Here is a 17,100-nt window from a genome sequence, read left to right as displayed (position 1 = left end):
TTTTAATAATGAAAGAGAAAACACTGCCAAAATATTTCATTGATAAATCAAATTTATAAATACAGTTTTAAAACATAAAACTATTAATTCGCATGTAGCTAATCTAGAATTTGTGATCATGGAGAAAGACGTTAACACACGTATATTTTTGCTTAGTAAATCTTTCTTATCAAGAGCCCATGCCGTGGGTTGGCAGGATTCCAACCTTTCATCACCACTGTCAAATCATTTTTCTTGTCCTGTTCAGTCCCGCTTTTATTCTCCTTGATGACTATTCCAAATCTTTACCAACATGCTCGAGACTCCTGTGCCCGAATAACATCCCGAGATGTAAACTTCATGTTGAGATATGAACCTATGTTATTTTTCTTAAGAGAACATTGTGGCAGGCAAAGAGCAGAAATAACCTGGCTCTTAACTTCCTCTTTTGTTTCCCAAATTCAAATTGTTAAGGGACTTTGAAGGGATTTCAGAAGATTACAATTCTTTTACTGAAGCAGGGAAGAGCGCAGGTCTTTAACCCTCATTGTCACTTTGGAAGGGAAAGAAAAAGAGAAGAAAGGTGAGGAGACCTGGGTGTGGGGGGAGGAAGATGGAGGTGAGAGAGAGAAGCAGCAGGGATGGGGGAGAGGGAAGAGTTTTATAATAAGTACAAACTCAGTGAGTGAATAATTCAGTGGTGCAAGATAACAGCATAATGGTAACCTTTTTTAATCAGAAGAATAAACTATTTCATCTATCTGAAATTCTTCAGGAATACTACATACAAAGCGTTGCTAAAAGTTTTGATTTTTACAGAAACTCTGTCACTGTATAGGGAGATGATTAGAAGACAGGCCCTGGAGTAAGAAGTCAAATACTGATTCCAGCGCAAAACAGCTGATGGTCTTGGGCAGTAAATAAATCAACTTGTGCTTTGCTTTCCTATCTATAAAATTGGGTTAATAAAAGTACTACCCCATATGGCTGAACAAGAATTAAATGAATTATTGGAAGTAATGCACTTAGAAGCACATATTAAGTGCCTGATAACTATTATTGAATAATTATTATTATAATTTCTAGTCATATTTCAAAATTTAAGCACAAATCAGTTTTATCCTAATGGAAAAAAGAGCCACCAAAGACCTCTTTGAGATGTATTTTGAGTGACTGATTTAGTGAGTGAAGTTCATTATCCTCAGAATGAGTCATTTCGTGTAATTGCCAGCAACAAAGTTCATTTCATAGGATCTTAGACTTTTACAAATGAGGAAAATAAGATCCAAAGAGTCCAAAGGACTTGTCCTACATCACAGGGTTTTAAAAAAAAAAAAAAGGAAAAATCCTGTAATTCAGTAATTCACTGAAGCTTAAAACATTAAAATAAATATCTGGTAAATTATGAAAGAATATGAATAGACAATCTTGATTTTAAATCAATAATGAGCAAGAAAGTCAATTCATGAAAGATAAAAAGTGTTATGGGCTATATTTTTTTTCATTCAAAATGAAAACAACTTTATCCCTACAAGAAAGAAAAATGTTTAGTCTTACAAACATTGGCCTTGCTTATTGGTTACTAACCTGTAATTATCTGATTATATTTAAGAAATAATAACCCCAAAATAACTTCCTATGTTTTCATCCTTCACATTTGAGCATGTGGAGATCATGTAATACATTCACAGTGAATACCCCATTTCATCCTCAAAATACCCCAACTGAGAATTATTGTCTTCCCCGTATGGAAGGATAAAGCAAAGGTCATAGACACGAAGTTCTTTCTTGAAGTTCTACTACAATTTAGCATCACAACTGAGCTAAAATGTGTCCATTTCATTTGTGGCAGGGGGAAACAGTGATTTGTAATGGCAAATTTTAACTTGTTATTAGCTATCAGTTTCTGTTTCCTAAAGTGGATGGTAGCAGTGTTCTTTCTAAACCAGCCTCCTGATAGATGTGAGAACCAGACCAGAAAAATGAACAGGTACTGAATTGCTCAGCAAGAGAAAACGGTGCAATGAAAAGAGGAAAGAGAGGCAGGAAGGGCTTCTCATGGGGAGCATTGAGGGGGAATAAGACCCTGAGTCATGCATAAAATAGTGACATACCCAAGACGAGGACCCAGGCCCTGGAGTCCCAGACAAGAAGTCTTTCCCATAAGCCCATATTTTACTGTGAAGGAGAAAGGAAAAACTACTTACCTAGAGAAGTTGTGGATCAAGTTTGAATGAAATTTCCTCTTGGCTCTATAAGAATGAAAAAACTTTGCCTGGATTTAATTAAATGTGAAATCAGATACATAGATTGGCCCATCTGGTACTAGGATGTTATTAGCAAGCAAGTTTCCCCAAGATTCTTGCCAAAGGAAGAGAATTCACATTTACAAGGCTAACACTCACCCATTGTATGAATCAGCCACAATTTTTTGAGGTGCAATAATTGAGGGAGGAGTAACTTCCTCAATGTTTGAGCAGTTTTCTAAATCACAGACACATACCTAGAGAAGAGTACATCAGTAGAATTAGTGTCTATTCAATTTGGCCAACAAGTATTTCTTGAGCAACTGCTCTGTGTTTAGAATTTCACTAGTCACAGAGCACTTTTAGAAAACACAAAAAAGCCCTTAAAAGACAGTGTTATATCCTATATCTTAATGAGTTTATATCCTCTTGGTATCCGTGAAATACAAGTACGTATTTTCCTGGCTTACAGAAGCACTCAACTATTTTTATTAATATTTAAGCTGTTTCCAAGCTTAGGGGCTTCCAGCCATAGTGATTGTGACCAGCCTGTCCCTTTAAAAGAAGGAAACTTGAAACACAGAAAACTGTGTCTTCTCAAAGATTTGGTAATACAATATTTTCAGAGACCTACTGAAGTTATCCATGGTTATTATACAATGTACAATGCTTGCAGCTGATTTTGATCATGATTGGCAGTTTTATCTAGTGATAATTCAGGTACCACCACTGTCTTATGGAAGATGAATTATCATTAGTATAAACTCGTAGCTCTGAAAAATCACAATAAAGATGATTTAATGGTAGGTCAGGACTAGTACTAGGTAAAGTCTAGACCCTCCTACAGGCTAGATCTATGGTTCGTTGCTAACCCAGTGTCTAAAACTTACACACTCAGTGACTAATTATTGAATGAAAGAATTATGTTTACTTGTAAATATACCAAGATATGCATTAGAGTATCAATATCAAGTTGTTTACTTTAAATTCTCAGACTAACCAGTTGATCCATGATGAAATACATTCTCTGATAAAGCCAGTCTATAGAGATGGAAGAAATTAATCCTGAACCACTGTAAAAAATTCTCAGGTCAGACACATCAGACATGTTGGCAGCTCCCTTCACCCATATGAGAGTTCCTTCAGAGAAATAAACAACTTGCTGGTGGACATTAACTGATATTCCTGGAAGAGCCATGCAAATATATGTGTGTTATTAGGTAACAACCAGACAAAACACTTCCATGAAAGAGAATTTATTTCTTTAATCCTTAATAAAGGGATTAAAACTGAAGTCAACCTGGATCTTTCTTTTCACACTAAGGAAACATTTTTCTCTATTACACTGACCTGTAATATTACGGTGTGTAGCACCTGACTGAAGGCAATGTGCTTCATCTACTAAATGTTTTAAAGATCTCTTTCGTAGAGAAGTTTTCCTGGATAAAAAGAGCCACTGTTCCTCTTCTTGAACTAAAACAACAACACAGTTTCTAGACAGACAGACCAATCATATGCACATTAACACAAAAAAGATCAATACCACCCTTCAAAACAAGGGGACTAGCACGTGAAAGAGGCTGGTCAGATTTTCTCTGAAGGCACTGGGGTATTTGAACTGTGGTTGAATCACATTCTGTGATTGGGATGAGAAGTACAGTGTCAGTGAAGTAGGATTTCTGGGTATGTGCCCCTAAATGCCCTCAAAATAACATCACATGCGGTACCACTGTTCTCAACAGCCTTGCCCAAATAGGAGCTCAGCTTATTATCCTCCACCATAGAAATCTGACTGCTTGGTGGAGGTGGTCCAGCCCAGGCTGGAGCGGGTTGTTGCATAACACACACATATGGACAAACTTTGGTTGTCTCTGTTTTGTCTTTAATTATCTCCCTTTGAGGCAGGAGAAAGGTCCGTAGTAATGAAATGTGAGGACTACAGAACTCTGTTTGACATCCTGTTCAACTAGAGACTGAAGAAGTGTGCGTTGATGAACACTTTTAGTGTAATTAATAAATGTTATGCAATAATCATGGTAACAACAACCTTCAGCCTGCTCTGTATTTAACTCGCCCTCTGGATGCTTCTTGCATAACAAAAATACCTCTCCTTTCCTAGAGTGTAGTAACAGCCCCAAAAAATAAACTAAAGGCTGGTGACAGATGACATTCACTACCCACTGGCATAGGCGTGTGCAGATTAGAGGAAGGGGCAGTCAAGTCGGGAAATGGGGTTCCCATGAAAACAGAGAGCAGACTCCTAGAATTCTGAATCTTTGTGTGTTATTCCAAAGTCTTTTAACTCGCTTCCCCAAAATATTTCCAGTGCTTCTTAGAGAGCATTTTCTTTTATTATTTTGCTCACGTGGGCATGATGCAGAAAGTATTCAATCTCTCAAGACAATTGTTAAAATGCTGAAGTAATGGGCTTCCCTGGTGGCGCAGTGGTTGAGAGTCTGCCTGCCAATGCAGGGGACACGGGTTCGAGCCCTGGTCTGGGAGGATCCCACATGCCGCGGAGCAACTGGGCCCGTGAGCCACAATTACTGAGCCTGCGCGTCTGGAGCCTCTGCTCCACAACAAGAGAGGCCACGATAATGAGAGGCCCGCGCACCGCGATGAAGAGTGGCCCCCACTTGCCGCAACAAGAGAAAGCCCTTGTACAGAAACGAAGACCCAACACAGCCATAAATAAATAAATAAATAAATAAATAAATAAATAAATAAATAAAAAATGCCGAAGTAAAAAAAAAAAATGGTACTTGCAAAATAATAACAGAAGCTAATTTGGTAGACTGAATATTCAGAATGGTAAAATGTAACTTATTAAGTTTAGATATATTTAAAAACCTTAAGGAAACTGGAAGAAAAAGATATCTGATCTGTGTTAAATGATAATACATAATATAAGGTGGAGGTTAGGGCAGAAAACGATATATGTATCCCCTAAGTGTGTAAATGAGAGTCATAATCACTAGTGACTTTAACTGAAACCAAGGGTTTGCTTGAAGCCATTTTTTTAATCCCTAATTTTTTTTTAATTTTTAAATTCCAACGTGGAAACTTTTGACCAAACAACTTACTCCTATTTGTCAAATACTGGGACTCATTTAAAATTGAAAACTTACCAAGTATTCAGAAGACAGTGTCCATTTGGGCAGAACAGTAGGGTCTTGGGGAGCACCAGATGACCCAGGACCTCTAAGATCTGAACCCAACCTTGCCACCCCCTCAGTTCCGTGTAACAGGAGGCGTATCCCCAGTCTCTACCTGCTGGGGATGAAGTGGTAATACTAGATTCTGCTTCTGGCCCCTCACCAACTTCATTTACTGCTGCAACAGAAAACCTATTCCAAAAACAATTTGGAGAGATGTATTTTACATGGCATGGTGTGAAAATAAGATAAAAATAGAAGGAGCAATAACATTTCTATTTAAAGGATGATGTGGCAATGCATGTATCTAGTTACTTGGTGCCACTGCTTAGCACTAAAATGACCATAAATCACATCCTTGTTTGCATTCCCCATAGAATAGTTCAGGGTCACAGAGGTCAAAAACTGAACTCTGCTATCTGCATGACCCCCATTCATGCCCTAATTTAAAGAGGTCTTAGTAAATGCTGGAAAAGCTAACAATAATAAAATAATCCCCTTAACAGTTAATACAAAAATACCATTAACAGAATTTTACCTCCTTACTTTTTTCATGTTGGATTAAATGAAGAAATGATATTTATGGTGCTTATAATGTCTTTTTTAGCCCATATTTATAAGCCCATATTTATTAGCCCACATTTATATTTATCTCTGAATATAATAGAAATACTTACAAATGTTTTTGCTCAGGATGGTGTAATCTAATAAGCATAAAAACTTGAGGAAAACCACAGTAACTTAAACCAACAGCACAAAGCCAATGCGACTTCTCAAAATACATTTAAACTATTTTTTAGCCCTATTTCTTAAATAATTATCATGCCTGTACCCATGCTGGTTACTATTTTTTAATTTTATATTGGAGTATAGTTGATTTATAATATTGTGTTAGATTCAGGTCTACAGCAAAGCAACTTAGTTATACATATACATATATCTATTCTTTTTCAGATTCTTTTCCCATATAGGTTAGTACATAGTATCGAGTAGAGTTCCCTGTGCTATACAGTAGGTCCTCGTTGATTATTTTATATATAGTCGTGTGAATATGTCAATCCCAAATTCCTAATTTATCCCTCCGCACCCCACCTTTCCCCTTTGCATGCTGGTTACATTTTTCCTACACCACTTAATTCTTACCTGTAGGTGGTATTTGGTAGAGTGGAGTAAAACTGGAAACTGGTTCTCTGTGTCCCTGAATCTAACTTTTGATTTTTACTAATCAGCCTTAAGTTATAACCCAAAATAGGTCCACCTGGGTATTGAGGTGGAGCCCAACTGATTTCCACCGTGTCGGGACTGGAGCTTTCAATATTTCTAATGAGAGGAGCAGTTTCAGGAACTGGAAGAGATAATGGTGACATCGTGAGCAGAAAAGATACCGTGAAAAATGTAAAAATGTAAATAGGATAGGAAAAAAAAGTGTTGTTTTATTGAAAACAGCATAAATGAAGTATTTTTTTTAATATTCATAAGAAGTGATAGAGAGAAGATAGTAATATATCTATGAACTGCAATTCTTGATCCCTAAATGATACCAGTTAGCTACTTTCCTAAGGGACTCTTTCAAATGTTATTTTCCTCACTTCTAATTTATGCAATAAAATTAAATGTGGAAGTATGCAAATAGGATAAATGTTCTAGAAAAAAAGTGATCAAAAATCTCCAGAGACTTAAATAAGTTGAAACATGGGATGGAACCAGGTTAGGAAGGAGAAGAGAACCTGTAATAAACTGGAGTCAATGATTAACACAAGTTAAAAGAAGTAAGTCCTGGGGCCTATTCCCGCACTAGAGTGCTGTGGCCGGACTAGTTCCAGCTAAAGATAGGGATTTAGATAAGCCTGAATTAGAACAGTCTGCTTCACTTTTGCTGGCATCAGCTCTGCTGACCCAGACTGTACTTTCCTCCCCCAGCTCCCAAGGTCCCCTGGAATCCAGGCCTTCTGTGCCTTAGCAACATCCCTTCCCTTGCGAAGGATGAAAGGAGCATGCATTCGCTAATTAAGCACTCACCCACAGACTTTAGGAGCTACCCAAGTGACAAAGAACAGAAAGGAAAACAAAAGATCTAACAGCCTATCTTCCATCCATGTCTCCACCTGCTTTCCATACCCCCCACGCCCTGAAACCACACCCTTTTATTTCCTCTTTCCCTAGAAAGACAGACTGATGTCACTTTGCTCTTCAGTAGTCTCTCTGCCTCGGAACAATTTTGGCAGGTGCTCTGCGTCACCCCTGACCCTTTAGAGTGGGGAGAAAAGAGACAGTTCAGCCCTCACATTGGCTGCGTTTTAAAAACGCTTTTTAATTGATCTCTCAGCCTTTCTCTGATACAGTTCCTCGCCAACTCTCAGACTGAGCTTTAGCAAGCACAAATACCATCACGTCACTCCTCTGCTCCATGCGCTCAGTCACCCTGGTGAACAGGGAAGTAGGAATCATCTCCCAGTGAATCAGAATCAGGATGTCAGAAAAACTAACTCTTTAGGGTCAATGCCCAGACAGACATGATCTGCTCCACTTCAAGCATGTAGATGTCACATGGTGAACTGTGATTATTGTCCAAATCTCCCCCACAAAAATCGTCCCTGAGAAGGCTGGTCAGGTTAGGCAAGGTAACCATTCCACCTGATTAAGAAATTATCTTCATAAGGGCCCCAATTAAAAGGCAGTAATAGCAACTAAAAATCATATATTTCCCATAGCTAAAAAAGAAAAGAATCATGAAGAGATGGAACATGAAACAGATAACTCTATAAGTGTTGATGTGGCTAAAAAACGTGAGATAGAATTGAGGCATGAGATGCGATCCATGGAAAAGACACCCAGTACAAGGACTGGAACACCTGGAGGGTACGTGGGCTTGCATATCCAGAGAAAGGCCCAGAAATGGAAAGCAAAATTTGCCTTCTTCATTATTTTGATTTGACTAGCCTTGGGCCCTGGACCACGGTATGTCTCCAGCACTGGAAAATGTTCCAACACTATTGGAGTACATGAGGCATTGCTTTGAATGAAGAAGGATCCACGTATTCTACTCGGATCTGGAACATTTCGAATATGACCCTAGGCCAGTGTCTGACCTGAGGTCCTAAGGATGGTCAGGGAATAATCAGCAGAGGTGCCACACATACCCTAAAATCTGATAAGCAAGAAGAGAGCACTAATCAGGGAAGAGGGAAAATGCCCCAACCAGCTTCATCAGCTGTCTAGCTATGCTTCTGTCCAAGGCCTAGTTCACAGTGAGGGTCTCTGCACACAGCTGAATCTCCAGAACGAGGGGTAGGGACATCTAACATCTGACTTGGAATAAGTCCTCCCAAGTCCCCTCAGCTAACTCTGAGGGTGAGAGCACCAGGCAACTCTCCCTGAGTGTCTGCCCCAGGCATTCACCTCCCTAAAAGGCTCTAGGCTTGAATCCTTTTCCTGGTATGGAAGTCACATCTTTGAAAGAAGAAATCAGAAAATGCCCCAATATATGTACTGTTTTTTAAAATCGTCTCTAATCAAATGTTAAAGTATTATAATAACCTCCCAGCTGGTCTCACTACCTCTGTACTTTCCAGTCTTTCTCATTCCTTCAATCCATTCCATGTGTAGTGGCCAAAATTATCTTTTTAAGGAGTACTCAAAACAACTACTCCTCTTCTTTAAAACCTTCCAGGGGCTTCCCTGGTGGCGCAGTGGTTGAGAATCTGCCTGCTAATGCAGGGGACACGGGTTCGAGCCCTGGTCTGGGAAGATCCCACATGCCACGGAGCGGCTGGGCCCGTGAGCCACAACTACTGAGCCTGCGCGTCTGGAGCCTGTGCCCCGCAACGGGAGGGGCCGCGATAGTGAAAGGCCCGCGCACCGCGATGAAGAGCGGTCCCCGCACCGCGATGAAGAGTGGCCCCCACTTGCCGTAACCAGAGAAAGCCCTCGCACGAACCGAAGACCCAACACAGCCAAAAATAAATAAATAAAGTAGCTATAAGAATTTAAAAAAAAAAAAAAACAAAAAAAAACAAACAAACAAAAAAAAAAAACCTTCCATAATTCCTGACTGCTTAATGAGACTTATTCTGACCACCTTCTTTAATACACTCCCCATTTCTAAAGGACAGACCCTGCTCAAAATGTTCCTCTTACCATAGCATCCCGTATCTTCCTACTTACAATATACTTTCCTTATTTATTAGGTTTACTGCTTAGAGTATTTCTTCTCCACCAGAATGGGTATTTTTGTTTTGATCACAGAAGTATGGTGAGCACCTAGAACACTATTTGGCACCTAGCTAGGTACTCCATTGTTGGATGGGTCTATTAATGAAGGAATAAATTTATTTCATTGTTTAAAATAAAATGAACTAACCAAAGCTTTGGAATAATCCCTGATTTCTTAAGCAACGTGTGCATGCCATACCTCCATAAGGATGAGTCCTATAACTGGGACTTGGAGGGGAATACAGTTGCAGCTGGGCTGTGAAGATCCAAACCACTCGAAAAATATATTCAGTGAAGGGATGCAAGGGTTCTGCCACATAGGAGAGCTTGGACACGGCCTAAATCAACAAGAGATCAAAAATCAGCATTTATGGAATAGCCACCGTATATTGTAACTCAAGAGCACAGATTCGTTTGTAGATGATGGATGGCCTTCTGGATATGGAGTGACCCAAGGCTTGCCAGACCAGTTGAAATGGAGGCCTGGAGCTCAGAGCTGAGAAGCAGAGCTTATCCCGACGTCAGTCAGCATAATTCACACCAAAATTCTTTCCTTCTTCAAAACTGCAAAATTATGGATTCAATTATATGGCACTTACCTCAAGGCTTTACTTTACTTTTCCATGTTAATATACTTGGTGTCTTGGGACTATTTTTCTCTGAACATGCTTTTGATTTCCTAAAAGGGACCGTCCTGGATGACCTCCCTGTCCTCCACCCTAGTTGGAATCATTTTCAATGGGATGGGCAGATAATGACCAATGATATAAGTAGTTCGTTATGTGATGCTGTGCTGAAGGAATAATATATACGTCCAATAATATATTTTCCTTAAAAATAAAAGGTTTAGCATAAAGAGTAGCAGAGATTAAAGTTCATCTAATCCAACCACTCATTTTACGTTTGAATCTTCTCTAGAATGTCTTTACACCTATAATTATATGTAGTAATTTGGCACTTTTAATAATTTGAAGAAAAAGTCTCTGTTTAGGCACATGGGCAGCAGTTCATACCTCAGTGTAAGTCCAGCTTCCAGGCAGTTGTGCATATTTCCACTGAATGATGTATTTTACTCCAGAGATGTTGGCCGATTTCCATCGTAATGTCACACTGTGGCTTCCAATGGAAGAAGCAAATGGTGCAGTGGGGAGGTCTGTATTTTCTGGGGAGAAAACAAGGTTTCATTCACCATGTCCCCTGTCTGTCAAAGCAGGAGAGCGTGTCCCTGCTTCATCTAGTGCCCTCAGCACCCTCTTGCCACAGTTATCACCTGAACAATAACTGATGCACATATTCAAGTGATTTATTTTTTTAAATCAGCCAGTCGGTCTGGCAGCTTTTTTCCCCATAGAACGCACTTATCTTTGACAATAGTTTTTTTTACAAGCAAGCAACATGGAGTGTTCTGAGACTGTCCAGTTTTCTCTTGTGATACCACTTCTATATAGGCTAGAAGGGTGGGTACCAAGGGTGTGTCTGGGGCAACAGAACCATCCACTACCCCAGGACATGTATCTCAAGATATATTTTAATTTTACACTATATGTCTACAGTTGTTGCCCATTTTGTCAACACATTATTTTTATACGTGCAAGTAGTGGTCTGTACTCCAAAGGATCCTATATTCTGCTGTTTTTTATTGTGAAATATTTCATGACTTTTAAACAGTAGCAACATTACAATTGGTACACACAGTTATTGGTGCTACTTCCCAGGCACTGTGTGAGGGGTTAGAATTCTGAATGGTATGTACCACTGGGATGAAATTATTTTACTTTACTTTTTCTATTTTCCAAAATCGTGACTAATTTAATGCATTAGCTTGCTTTTTCGTCAGAATTTTTTATTGTGGTAAAATACACATGGCATAAAATTTACTATCTTAACCATTTTTAAGTGTACAGTTCCGTGGTATTAAGTACACTTATATTCTCGTGCAACCATCACGACCGTCCATCTCTAGAACTCTTTTCATCTTGCAAAACTGAAACTAACCATTAAATAATAACTCCCCATTCCCCCCTCTCTCTCCCCCTTCCCTAGGCAACCACCATTCTATTTTCTGTCTCTATAATTTTAAGTACTCTAAATACCTCATATAAGTGGAATCAAACAGTATTTGTCTTTTTGTGACTGGCTTATTTCACTTAGCATAATGTCCTCAAAATTTATTCATGCTGTGGCATATGTCAGAATTTACTTCCTTTTTAAGTCTGAATAATATCCCATTGTATGTGTATATTGCATTTTGCTTATCCATTCATCTGTCAGTGGACATTTGGGCTGCTTCCATGTTTTAGCTATTGTGAATTCAATATTTGAGTATAATAGGGGTGTATAAATATCTCTTTGAGACCCTGCTTTCAATTCTTTCAAGTATATACCCCAAAGTGGAATTGCTAGATCATGCAGTAATTCTGTCTTTAATATTTTGGTTTTTTCCACAGGAGTTGTACCATTTTACATCCCCATCAACAGTGCACAGCATTCCAATTTCTCCACATCCTCGTCAACACTTTTACTTTTCTGGAACTTTATGCTTTTTTTTTTTTTTTTGCCTAGAAGTGGTATTTCATTGTAGGTTTGATTTGCATTTCTCTAATGATTAGTAATGTTGAGCATCTTTTCATGTGCTCTTTGGCCATTTGTATATCTTCTCTGTAGAAATGTCTAAGTCCTTTGCCCATTTTTTAATTGGATTGTTTGGGGGTTTTGTTGTTGAGTTTTAAGAGTTTTCTATATATTCTTGATATTAATCCCTTATCAGATATGTGATTTGCAAATATTTTCTCCTATTCTATTGGTTGCTTTTTTACTCTGTTGATAGTGTGCTTAAATTTTTTAAATTTTCATGAAGTTCAATTTGTCTATTTTTTCTTTTGTTACCTATGCCTTTCGTGTCATATCCAAATAATCATTGCCAAATCCAATGTTGTGAAGCTTTTGCCCTATGTTTTCTTCTAGGATTTTTATAGTTTCAGGTCTTACATTTAGATCATGGATCCATTTTGAGTTATTTATTTATTTTTTGGGGGGCCGCATTGGGTCTTTGTTGCTGCACGCAGGCTTTCTTTAGCTGCGGCGAGCGGGGGCTACTCTTCGTTGTGGTGCGTGGGCTTCTCATTGCGGTGGCTTCTCTTGTTGTGGAGCACAGGCTCTAGGTGCGGGGGCTTCAGTAGTTGTGGTACGCAGGCTCAGTAGTTGTGGCTCGTGGGTTCTAGAGCACAGGCTCAGTAGTTGTGGCGCATGGGCTTGGTTGCTCCGCGGCATGTGGGATCTTCCTGGACCAGGGCTTGAACCCGTGTCCCCTGCATCGGCAGGCGGATTCTTAACCACAGCGCCACCAGGGAAGTCCCCATTTTGAGTTAATTTTTGTGTATGATGTTTTATAAGGATCCAACTTAATTATTTTGTATGTTGATATTCAGTTTTCTCAGGACTATTTTCTGAAAAGACTGTCTTTTCCCCCATTGAATGGTCTTGGCACCCTTGTCAAAAATCATTTGACCATATATATAAGGATTTATTTCTGAACTCTCTATTCTAGCCCACTGACGTCTGTCTTTATGGCATACCACAGTATTTTGATTACTGTAGGTTTGTAGTAAGTTTGAAATCAGGAAGTATGAATCCTCCAGCTTTGTTCTTCTTTTCAGGATTTGGGGTGCTTTGAGATTCCATATAAATTGTAGGATGGGTCTTTCCATCTCATGCAAAAGATCTGCAAAAACATCTTTGGAATTTTGATATGGATTGCATTAAATCTGTAGATTGTTTTGGTAATATTGACATCTTGATAATATACCAAGTCTTTCAACCAATGAATAAGGATGACTTTCCATTTATTTGTCTTCTTTGTTTCAGAAATGTTTTGTAGTTTTCACTTTACAAGTCATTCACCCCTTGGTTAAGTTAATTTCTAAGTGTTTTTGTTCTTTTTGATGCTATTGTAAATGAAATTGTTTTCTTAATTTCCTTTTCAGATGGTTCATTATTAGTGTATAGAAATGCAATTGATTTTCAAGTGCTAATTTTGTATCCTACTATTTTGCCAAATTTGTTTATTAGTTCTAACATGGTATTTTGTGGTATCTTTAGGGTTTTCTGCGTATAAGATCACAATATCTGCAAACAAAGAGAATTTTTACTTCCTCCTTTCAGATTTGGATGGCTTTTATTGTATCCATCAAATTTGGATGCCTTTTTCTTGCCTGATTGCTCTGGCTAGGATATCCAGTACTATATAGAAGTGGCAAAAGCAGGCATCTTTGCCTGAACTTAGAGGATAAGTTTTCTTTTATAGAAAAAGAATCACTACTCTGGTTCAGAAAAGATGGTAAATTTTTTTAAGGAGCTTAAAATGATTAAATACAAACTCCCATGACCTCTTTCCAGTTAAGAGAAAAGTTGACACAATTCTAATCACTATAGATACTGAATCTGAACTAATTAAAGTCCATACTACAAAAATACTCTGTGGCCCAGAAAAAGTAAAGCCACTGTCATCTGAAAGTTTAGCCCACAGAGTGGCTTAACACAACCCTTCTCTGCTTATTCCATTTAGGGTTCATTTTTGGATACTATAACTATACAGGCAAAACACAGTTCTATTTTTCCCTTTTTATAGTGTGAGATGCTTAACAGCAGGGATTGGAATAGCTGTGGGATACCTTGAAGAGGAGTTCACTGATGGAGTGGTCAGCAGAGCAAGGAAGAAGAACCAGGAGACATCAGAAAAGATGTAAGTTAAGAACTGGGCAGAAGGGGCCAGAGTTATATAAGTACAAGTAAATGTAAATTTCATAGCTAAATACAGACATATGTTTCAAAGCCATGGTGATGCATATGGAAAAACAGAGATGAGGTAGGTTTATTCTAAAATATCAAGACAAGAGTGAACCAAATGAGAAAGAGGAAGCTAGGGACTTCCCTGGTGGCGCAGTGGTTAAGAATCCACCTGCCAATTTAGGGGACACAGGTTCAAGCCCTGGTCCGGGAAGATCCCACATGCTGTGGAGCAACTAAGCCCTTGTGCCACAACTACTGAGCCTGTGCTCTAGAGCCCGCGAGCCACAACTACTGAGCCTGCGTGCCACAACTACTGAAGCCTGTGCACCTGGAGTCCGTACTCTGCAACAAGAGAAGCGACCACAATGAGAAACATGCGCACCGCAACGAAGAGTAGCCCCTGCTTGCCGCAACTAAAGAAAGCCCACACGCAGCAACAAACACCCAATGCAGCCAAAAATAGATAAATAAATGAATAAATTTATAAAAATAAAATTATAAAAAAGAAAGAGAAGCTAAACTGAGCTATATACTACTTTCAATATATAGCAGAGTGTCTAAGAATAGGCTCTGGAATGAGATAACTGGGTTAAAATTCAAGTTACATCCCTCTCTGGCTATGCAGCCCCAAGTAAGTATTTACACTCGTGCCTTATTTTTCTCATCTGTAAAATGAGGAGGATAATAGTGTTTATACCTCTGAGGACAAAAAGAGCTAAAACCTATAAATTACTTAGAACTGTGCCTGACTCATAAATGCCTAATAAATAATAGCTATTTTTATTTCAATATATTATTAGCTATTATCATCCCCACCATGTGGAAAAGGGGAGGATGGAGGGTATCTAAAATAGAATAATGTAGCAGATCCGCAGATAAATGGACCAGTACCAGATGTGTTAAAGACAAACAGGGTCTTAAGTACATGGGTGAAAAGATTCATCAGAACAAACTAAAGATAAGGTCTGTAAGCACAAATGCCATATATGTAAACTCAGTACATCTCAGTTAGTGGTACATAGACATTGATAAGCAAATGAAAAATATAAAATAAAGCACTGATTACACTTGTACTCTAACAGAATTGTATAATTAAGTTGGTAGTATAATTTTAGAATATAAGAAAAGGATATAAATCAAAGTTTCCCAAACTCTCTCAGTTCTGGCATCTTTAATATCTTAGTAATTTTTTCCTGACCCACTAGAACAAAAGAATCACCTAAACAGTTCCATTTATTAAGTATTATAACTTGAGTATGCGTGTCCTATCAACTTAGTAGATGTTTGGGAAAAAAACACATAAATTGAAAGACAAAATAATATATTTATTTCATCCCTAAATAAAAATAATTGCATACTACTCGGATCTGTGTGCCTGTTGGGCACTGCACAACTTCTCAAATATTCTAATCAGACTGGACACCTCCATCCTTATTTCCTGTTCCACGTTGTATTCCTCATGGTATTTGCTTTTTATCCACAAAAAAGCAGGATTGTAAAGATATGATAGCATAGAAAGGAATGTAGTGCAATCCATTGTTTATACCATCAATTACCTCTGGCTAGTAGTTCCTGTGATGTCCCACAGACATCGACTACCCTTGTGTTTCCCTCAATATTTAAAATGCCCCACACCTCCCTGTGAGGTAGATGTGATGTCCTGGGGAACCTCAGTGCACAGTTTGGAAACCACAGAATACAAATTTTATCCACAACTAACTCCCACTACACAGAAGGTAAAAAATGTAATACCACTACCCCTCCACAGAAATGTCAGGGAGGGTCTTTTGTGGGACATTAAAGGGCAGAAGCAAATCAGGATAGGAAGGCAAGATCCACCTTCCAATTTCCATCAGCCACTGAGAGCAAGGAGCAAGCCACTGAAACAAGGACTACAACTTATGGAAGAACCAATCATCTCTTGTTCTGGAAGGAACTGTCTGTCTCCTAGTGGGAGGAAACACTGGGGAATTCTGGAAAAGTTAGCTGCTAACATATAGGTTATAATTTATCAAAGCATTGGTCCTTCAGAAACCACTAGAGAATTAACACACTTGGGCAAAGTCACTTAGAGACACCCAACCTGCTCTGAAATAAGTCAGAGGGAGCTGGAAACCCAAGTTCCCTACTTACTCAAAATTTAACACTGAGAAGCATAACTTTTATACATTGTGCAAATTTCCCAATGTCTTGTAGGGAGTCATAACTATAGTAGGTACTCGACTGAATAACTGTTAGCTGAGTAATGAAATGTGCATTAAATAAAATACTTCTACACTTTCAGTTCATTAAAACAGTGGCATTTCCTGACATCAAGTTGCTCAGGATTCACATTGGTCTCTCTCGTTAAGACAGAAGTAATTGCATCCACTGAACTGAGGGCAAAATCTCAAGTTCTAAACATGCCATGTGCTGTTTCCTCTATTTTGCTCTGAAAGAAGAGTTTTGCTGAGTCTTTGTCAAAATGGCTTCCACATTTGAAGTTATCGAGAAATATATATATTCAATAATATATATATATATATTGATCATACTGAGACATAGAAGTCTAGATATTTTAAGAGGTGGCTCATTACCCCTACATTAGCACAGGTCCCTGGAGTAGTGTAAATTACTTTCAATAACAGTTGGTTGCGTCTGCTTACCTAGCACTTCCTCTTCATATGCACCTTCCCCGCTGCTGCAGCCGACCTCACAGGATTCTCGCTATGGAAGACAGG

The 17,100-nt window shown here is 38.6% G+C and overlaps 1 protein-coding gene across 1 annotated transcript in view; it reads right to left on the bottom strand.

The window, feature by feature from the left end:
- Window positions 1–17,100, bottom strand: part of ROS1 (ROS proto-oncogene 1, receptor tyrosine kinase) — a 122,405-nt gene that overhangs the window by 86,098 nt on the left and 19,207 nt on the right. Inside the window, exons 5-12 of the mRNA XM_057528290.1 lie at window positions 17,026–17,086; window positions 10,606–10,754; window positions 9,792–9,930; window positions 6,524–6,725; window positions 5,496–5,572; window positions 3,576–3,698; window positions 3,226–3,410; window positions 2,385–2,482 (exon numbers count right to left, since the gene is read on the bottom strand). Coding sequence (XP_057384273.1) covers window positions 2,385–2,482; window positions 3,226–3,410; window positions 3,576–3,698; window positions 5,496–5,572; window positions 6,524–6,725; window positions 9,792–9,930; window positions 10,606–10,754; window positions 17,026–17,086 — 1,034 coding nt within the window. The remainder of the gene's footprint in view (window positions 1–2,384; window positions 2,483–3,225; window positions 3,411–3,575; window positions 3,699–5,495; window positions 5,573–6,523; window positions 6,726–9,791; window positions 9,931–10,605; window positions 10,755–17,025; window positions 17,087–17,100) is intronic.

Source organism: Balaenoptera acutorostrata, chromosome 14, assembly GCF_949987535.1.
Source record: "Balaenoptera acutorostrata chromosome 14, mBalAcu1.1, whole genome shotgun sequence".
NCBI lineage: Eukaryota > Metazoa > Chordata > Mammalia > Artiodactyla > Balaenopteridae > Balaenoptera > Balaenoptera acutorostrata.
Note: the sequence above shows the minus strand (reverse complement) of the source record. Positions and strands in the feature narration are given on the sequence as shown.